Source organism: Salvelinus fontinalis, chromosome 6 (assembly GCF_029448725.1).
Source record: "Salvelinus fontinalis isolate EN_2023a chromosome 6, ASM2944872v1, whole genome shotgun sequence".
Classification (NCBI taxonomy): domain Eukaryota; kingdom Metazoa; phylum Chordata; class Actinopteri; order Salmoniformes; family Salmonidae; genus Salvelinus; species Salvelinus fontinalis.
This window is the reverse complement of record NC_074670.1, coordinates 3,136,527-3,144,246: the sequence shown is the minus strand read 5'-3', so window position 1 is coordinate 3,144,246 and position 7,720 is coordinate 3,136,527. Positions and strand designations below refer to the sequence as shown.

Below are 7,720 nucleotides of genomic sequence, written 5' to 3'. Positions count from 1 at the left end.
ATACATACCTGATATACTGTATACTATATCACATGTTTACATACCTGATATATTGTATACTATATCACATGTCTACATACCTGATATACTGTATACTATATCACATGTATACATACCTGAAATACTGTATACTATATCACATATATACATAGCTGATATACTGTATACTATGTCACATGCATGCATAGCTGATATATTGTATACTATATCACATGTATACATAGCTGATATACTGTATACTATATCACATGTATACATACCTGATATACTGTATACTATATCACATGTATATATAACTTATTTACTGTATACTATTTCACATGTATACATACCTGATATACTGTATACTATATCACATGTATACACACCTGATCCAGTGTGTCCAGCAGAAGCTGTTGTGCAGCACTGGGCAGGATGGCTTCAACCATGCTGCTGGTCAGGTTCATGCCTTCCCTGTCATACTCCTCCACTTCCCCCCTCTCACCCAGCAGCAGCCCGTAGAATACCTGCCGTATGGGCCGAGAGGTGATGTTCCCACTGGGTAAGCTGTGGTCTTCCACTTGGACAGCCTGTAACACTGGCCTCAGCAGCAGAATGTATATCATGTAGGAGGGAAGTGTCCCCTTCATCAACGGCAGCAGGGTCCAGTCTGGAAGGACACTCAGATGGTCTGGGAGAAGGCATGGATCAGGCGCCTTGCCATCATTGAAGAACCGCTCCAGGCAACTGGGTTGAAGCTGGTATGTCTCTATGCTCAGAGAGAGGGCCTGGAGGGCAGCATCCATGTTGTGTTGGTTGTTCCCAGAAACGATGAGTCTGGGCACATTGTCCAAGGCCTCCTGCTGCTCCTGGAAACTGGCCAGCCATTTCAGCAGCTCTTTGAAGAAGACAACCCCTTCCCAAGCACAAAAAAACAAACATGTACAGTTGAAGTCGGAAGTTTACTTACACCTTAGCCAAATACATTTAAACTCACTTTTTCACAATTCCTGACATTTAATCCTAGTAAAAATGCCCTGTCTTAGGTCAGTTAGGATCACCACTTTATTTTAAGAATGTGAAATGTCAGAATAATAGTAGAGAGAATTATTTTATTTCAGCTTTTATTTATTTCATCACAATCCCAGTGGGTCAGAAGTTTACATAAACTCAATTAGTATTTGGTAGCATTGCCTGTAAATTGTTTAACTTGGGTGAAATGTTTCGGGTAGCCTTCCACAAGCTTCCCACAATAAGTTGGGTGAATTTTGGCCCATTCCTCCTGACAGAGCTGGTGTAACTGAGTCAGGTTTGTAGACCTCCATGCTCGCACACGCTTTTTCAGTGATGCCCACAGATTTTCTATAGGATTGAGGTCAGGGTGAGTTTCCATTTCGTTAAGTTTTCCCTTTCCATACATCATATGTCCCTCATGATCTCTTTATGGTCACTTCACCTGATGCTGAGTAGATCTAGACTAGTTAATGGGATCATTAGGGAATCAACAGCTAAGCTGTTGTATTTGTTGACGTTGATTATTATTATTATTATTTTCCTTCTTCTGCCTATTGATGAAAAAAAAAAAATCCCGTGAGATGATAAGGCCTAGGAAGTTGCAACCTTGTATGATGGTAAAGGGCCAAGGGCCTCACCCTTTCATGCAATGCCATGCCAGTTGGCCACATGGTGGCGCTATAACAACTTTGAAAGCTCACACCCTTCACCCCGTTCGAGGTATAGTCCTGAAATTCAGAATATACAGTAGGTTCCTCTCTTCCCAAGGAATACATTTGCCTCAAGGGCCTAAAAGGTGATGGATTTTCCTCCATCTTGAATTTTGTTTAAAAAAACACTACTCCTGGCACTGAATCACAAAACTTTAGATTGTTTTCTATCCAAATCTACCAATTATATGCATATCCTAGCTTCTGGACCTGAGTAGCAGGCAGTTTACTTTGGGCACGCTTTTCATCCAAAATTCCGAATGCTGCCCCCTACCCTAGGGAGATTAAACAATATGTTTGCTATGAGCCAATGAGCTTTGCATTAATTATTTTTCCTTTTCAAAAGCGCCACTATGCGGCCAAACTGAACCATACTTTACAGGTGAGCTAGACTCATATCCTGGAGCGCCAGTTTTCATCACTCAGAGTCAAACAGATCAAGAAATATGAACATGTGCCCATTATAGCGCCTCCGTGCGGTCGATCTGAATGTGCTTAGATATGTTGAGTCTTGACAGTATTTTGTGTTACAATACGAATATCCGTGCCAGACCACACCCACATAACTGTTTATTGGTCAGTAGCGGACACATTGTTTGAGATGCTATCCTGGAAAACAACAGTTTGTGAAATCTTGGTCCATAGATGCCATGTATCAAGTTTTGTTCAGATCAGTTTTGTGATGCCATTGAAAGCCTATCCAAACACAAAGACGTATGACTCAGTTCACGATCTCTATGCCTTCTACAACATGTGGCCAGTCTTTAGGCATTGTTTCAGGCATTTACTCTGACAAATGAGGGAGATACAGCACTTTCATTGAGTGGACAGTGGACATTTCCAGACATGAGGCCAGCGCAAGACCGGGAGCGCGCCTTTCTTGTTTCACCTTTTCTATTGACACAGCTTTTGACCGGTTGAAATATCATCGATTATTTATGACAAAAACAACTTGAGGATTGATTATAAACATCGTTTGACATGTTTCTGCGAACCTTTATGGTACTTTTTAGATTTTTCGTCTGTCTTTTGTGACCGCGCTTTGTTCCAATGGAATACTGAACAAAACGCACCAACAAAACGGAGGTTTTTGGACATAAAGAGGGATATTATCGAACAAAACGAACATTTATTGTGTAACATGGAGTCTTTGGAGTGCAACCATATGAAGATCATCAAAGGTAAGTGATACATTTTAATGCTATTTCTGACTTTTGTTACTTCTCTTCTTGGCTGCTAACTGTTTGTAATGATTTTTCTGCTGGGCGCTGTTCTCAGATAATCGCATGGTTTGCTTTTGCCGTAAAGCCATTATGGGGGTATTGAGTCATTATGGGGGTATTGAGCCATTATGGGGGTATTGAGCCATTATGGGGGTATTGAGCCATTATGGGGTGTGTGGATTGATGAGGAAATGTTTTTATGTAATCCATAATGTAATGTAACAAAATGTGGAAAACGTCCTGGGGTCTGAATAATTTCTGAATGCACTGTATGAGTAATTGATAGATGCACACACACCACATGTTAATATGTTTAAATATATCTAAATTGTGAAGTATTTTGTCTGTAATGTCTTTTTCGTTATGTGTCGGACCCCAGTAAAACTAGCTGTCACCATTGGCGTCGGCTAATGGGGATCCTAATAAATTAAATTAAATAAAAAATATCGCGTTTGAAGAATATTGTAGCGATCCTCGCTATATGAGCTACGTTACAATTCCCACAAAGTGGGAAAACCCTGTTGGCACGATGAGTAGGCTGTTTGCCTTTGACCCCAGCTGCCGTTCGCTACAGTATTATATGTGTCTGTAGTAGTTATGTATACTTCAGTAAACACATAATTTATTAAAACTTACCGCGCTTCCAATTGGGTTCCATCGGCGGATAGCCTTCAAACTTGATGGAAAAGCCCATCTTATCCAAGTTGACGTAGTCGTTTCCTGCGATGGCAGCGAAGACTGGGAGAAGCTGTCTGTTGATGTTGAAGTGTCTGCAGAAGCTTGTTGTGGTGTATCTCTTGCAGGGGATGTAATTCTGAGAACTCCAGCCTTGCACAGACGCGTTCTGCCACTTAAAATGGGGCAAGTGCAGATATCCTGCCTGGATGTCAAAAATATAAAAGTCACTGTCATTGGACAGGACCGGACAGTTCCACCTTTGAGCCAAGGAGGCTATTTCTTGGTCTGCTTCAAAGATGCACTGTGCGAACGGCACCTTCAGGCTGGAGAGGACCTGTTTGAAGACTTGTTTGACGAAGATTGGTAGTAGACCCCTCTCCTTAAGCCCCATGGACAAGTGGTTGGCTTGCTTGATCCTTGATTGAACTCGTTTTCGGAGAGTTTCAAACTTTTTATCGGTGTGGTCGGAGCCTCCGTCTATAATCACATAAGGTTCAATGCTACAATCTCTCAGAGCCTTAAAGAACTCGCAGACCTGGTCCTCAAAATGATCATAATCCCCTCCATGATGCTGATCCACACGTGGGTTAAAATAAAGAGAGTGGTACAGAGTACAACCATCTATGACCACCTTGCTGTTTCTGAAGCGATAATCTGTTAAAATCGCTCCCTGATCCTTTACAATGCTGGTTAAACCCCGGACGCCCATGATGTGATCTTTCTACGATATGATGTCTATCTAAGTGAATAGTTTTAGTCACAGGACTATTTATAGCATCGTTACAATGGAGGAGTTTCCTTTTAGTTAAGTTTCCCTTTCCATACGTCATATGGTCACTCCACCTGATGCTGAGTAGATCTTGACTAGTTAATGGGATCATTCTTATTGAAATCCTCTATGAAAATAATACAATCAGAAATGGGCTACCGTGATGATGGTCGTGTTGTGGGTGACCATGTTGGTGGTGGTGGTGGTGTTGTCTACCATGGTGTTGGTGTTGGTGTGGGCTACCATGTTGGTGGTGGTGTTGGTGGTGGTGATGTGGGATACCATGGTGGTGGAGGTGGTGGCGGTGGTGGTGGTGGTCGTGGTGGTGGTGTGGGCTACCATGTTGGTGGTGGTGTGGGATACCATGGTGGTGGTGGTGGTGGTGGTGGTGGAGGTGGTGGTGGCGGTGGTGGCGGTGGTGGCGGTGGTGGCGGTGGTGGTGGTGGAGGTGGTGGTGGCGGTGGTGGAGGTGGTGTATGCTAGCGTGATTGTGGTAAGGGCTACCATGGTGGTGGTGGTGTGGGCTACCATGGTGGTGGTGGTGGTGGTGGTGGTGATGTGGGATACCATGGTGGTGGTGGTGGAGGTGGTGGTGGCGGTGGTGGTGGAGGTGGTGGTGGTGGTGTATGCTAGCGTGATTGTGGTAAGGGCTACCATGTTGGTGGTGGTGGTGTTGTCTACCATGGTGGTGGTGTTGGTGTGGGCTACCATGTTGGTGGTGGTGTTGGTGGTGGTGATGTGGGATACCATGGTGGTGGTGGTGGGGGTGGTGGTGTATGCTAGCGTGATTGTGGTAAGGGCTACCATGGTGGTGGTGGTGGTGATGTGGGATACCATGGGGGTGGTGGTGGGGGTGGTGGTGGTGGTGGAGGTGGTGGTGGCGGTGGTGGTGTATGCTAGCGTGATTGTGGTGGTGTGGTCTACTATGGTGGTGGTGTTGGTGGTGGTGATGTGGGATACCATGGTGGCGGTGGTGGCGGCGGTGGTGGTGGTGGTGTATGCTAGCGTGATTGTGGTAAGGGCTACCATGGTGATGGTGGTGGTGGTGGTGGTGTATGCTAGAGTGATGGTGGTGTTGGTGGTGGTGGTGGTGGTGGTGGTGATGTGGGATACCATGGTGGTGGTGGTGGTGGTGGTGGTAGTGATGTGGGATACCATGGTGGTGGTGGTGGTGTATGCTAGAGTGATGGTGGTGGTGTGGTCTAGCGTGGGGGTGATGTGGGCTACTATGGTGGTGGTGGTGTTGTGGGCTACCATGTTGGTGGTGATGTAGGCTACTATGGTGGTGGTGGTGATGTGGGCTACTATGGTGGTGGTGGTGATGTGGGCTACTATGGTGGTGGTGGTGATGTTGGCTACTATGGTGGTGGTGGTGATGTGGGCGACTATGGTGGTGTTGGTGATGTGGGCTACCATGTTGGTTGTGGTGATGTGGGCTACCATGGTGGTGTGACAGTTAAATCACAGGAGGAGATGGAATAACAGGTCAAAGGGTTGAAGGTTAATTAACTTAAAATACAGGAGGACATGGAGTGAAGAGTCTTAGTCACATGACTATTTACAGCGTCATTACAATGGATGGGTTTCTCTTTTGTTAAGTTTCCCTTTCCGAAAACCTAACAGGCTAACGCCCTGGAGGAGGAATGTATGATGCAGACAGTGCTCATCACACATGATCACTTAGACACTGTCAGGTACCTGACTTACCTTGTCTAGTTTTCTGTTCCATTGTATTTGGAAATGAAACCTCCATAACTGATAAACTGCTGCACACTATTTCTATAAACTTGGTGGGTTGGTTGGCAAAGGCCTGTATTTAGTTTAGCTTGCTGGTGGTGTTGTGGGCTACTGTGATGGTGGTGTTGTGGGCTACTGTGGTGGAGGTGCTGTGGGCTATCATGATGGTGGAGTTGTGGTCTACCATGGTGGTGATGGTGGTGGTGGTGTGCTACCATGGTGGTGGAGTTGTGGTCTACCATGGTGGTGATGGTGGTGGTGGTGGGCTACCATGGTGGTGGAGTTTTGGGCTACTATGATGGTGGTGTTGTGGGCTACCATGGTGGTGGTGTTGTGGGCTACTATGGTGGTGGAGTTGTCGGCTACCATGCTGGTGGAGTTGTGGGCTACCGTGGTGATGGTGGTGTTGGCCTGGGCTACCATGTTGGTGGTGGTGGTGCTGGCGATGTGGGCTACTATACTGGTGTGAGAGAGAGAAGAGAGAGAGAGAATTAGAGAGATCATACTTAAATTCACGTAGGACACCGGATAAGACAGGAGAAATACTCCAGGTAATACAGACTGACCCTAGCCCCCCCGACACATAAACTATTGCAGCATAAATATTGGAAGCTGAAACAGGAGGGGTCGGGAGACACTATGGCCCCGTCCGACGACGCCCCCGGACAGGGCCAAACAGGCAGCACATAACCCCACCCACTTTGCCAAAGCACAGCCCCCACACCACTAGAGGGATACCTTCAACCACCAACTTACCATCCTGAGACAAGGCTGAGTATAGCCCACAAAGATCTACCATACGGCAAGAACCTGAGGGGGGGCGCCAACCCGGACTGGAAGATCAGGTCAGTGACTCAACCCACTCAAGTGACCCACCCCTCCTTTGGACGGCATGGAAGAGCACCAGGAAGCCAGTTACTCAGTCCCCTGTAATAGGGTTAGAGGCAAAGAATCCCAGTGGAGAGAAGGGAACCGGCCAGGCAGAGACAGCAAGAGCAGTTCGTTGCTCCACTGCCTTTCCGTTCACCTTCACACTCCTGGGCCAGACTACACTCAATCATAGGACCTACTGAAGAGATGAGTCTTCAATAAAGACTTAAAGGTTGAGACCGAGTCTGTGTCTCTCACATGGATAAGCAGACCATTCCATAAAAATTGAGCTCTATAGGAGAAAGCCCTGCCTCCAGCTGTTTGCTAAGAAATTCTAGGGTCAGTAAGGAGGCCTGCGTCTTGTGACCGTAGCGTACGTGTAGGTATGTACGGCAGGACGGAATTGGAAAGATAGGTAGGAGCAAGCCCATGTAATGCTTTGTAGGTCAGCAGTAAAACCTTGAAATCAGCCCTAGCCTTAACAGGAAGCCAGTGTAGAGAGGCTAGCACTGGAGTAATATGATCACATTTTGGGGTTCTAGTCAAGATTCTAGCAGCCGTGTTTAGCACTAACTTAAGTTTATTTAGTGCTTTATCCGGGTAGCCAGACAGATGCCCACCCAGACCCTCCCCTTGAGTTTTAGGGGTGCGCCCGGAGTTCGCACCTTGAGGGGGGGGTTCTGTCACGTTCCTGACCTGTTTTCTGTTGTTTTTGTATGTGTTTAGTTGGTCAGGGCGTG

General features: G+C 46.3%; 1 protein-coding gene across 1 annotated transcript; it reads right to left on the bottom strand.

Moving 5' to 3' along the window:
• Positions 1-347: 347 nt before the first annotated feature.
• Positions 348-4,547, bottom strand: LOC129856754 (protein asteroid homolog 1-like). The gene is made up of 2 exons (XM_055924475.1): positions 3,563-4,547; positions 348-895 (listed from the first exon to the last, which is right to left on the bottom strand). The coding sequence occupies exons 1-2, from the start codon at positions 4,311-4,313 to the stop codon at positions 348-350; spliced, it is 1,299 nt and encodes a 432-aa protein (XP_055780450.1). The 5' UTR covers positions 4,314-4,547.
• Between the last annotated feature and the right edge of the window lie 3,173 nt (positions 4,548-7,720).

What these genes read in the sequence shown, in the direction of transcription:
- LOC129856754 (XM_055924475.1), bottom strand. Translation starts at nt 4,313, where the DNA reads ATGGGCGTCCGGGGTTTAACCAGCATTGTAAAGGATCAGGGAGCGATT. An exon ending in GGAACCCAATTGGAAGCGCG is followed by an intron (nt 896 to 3,562) that starts GTAAGTTTTAAT and finishes GTGCTTGGGAAG; the next exon opens with GGGTTGTCTTCTTCAAAGAG.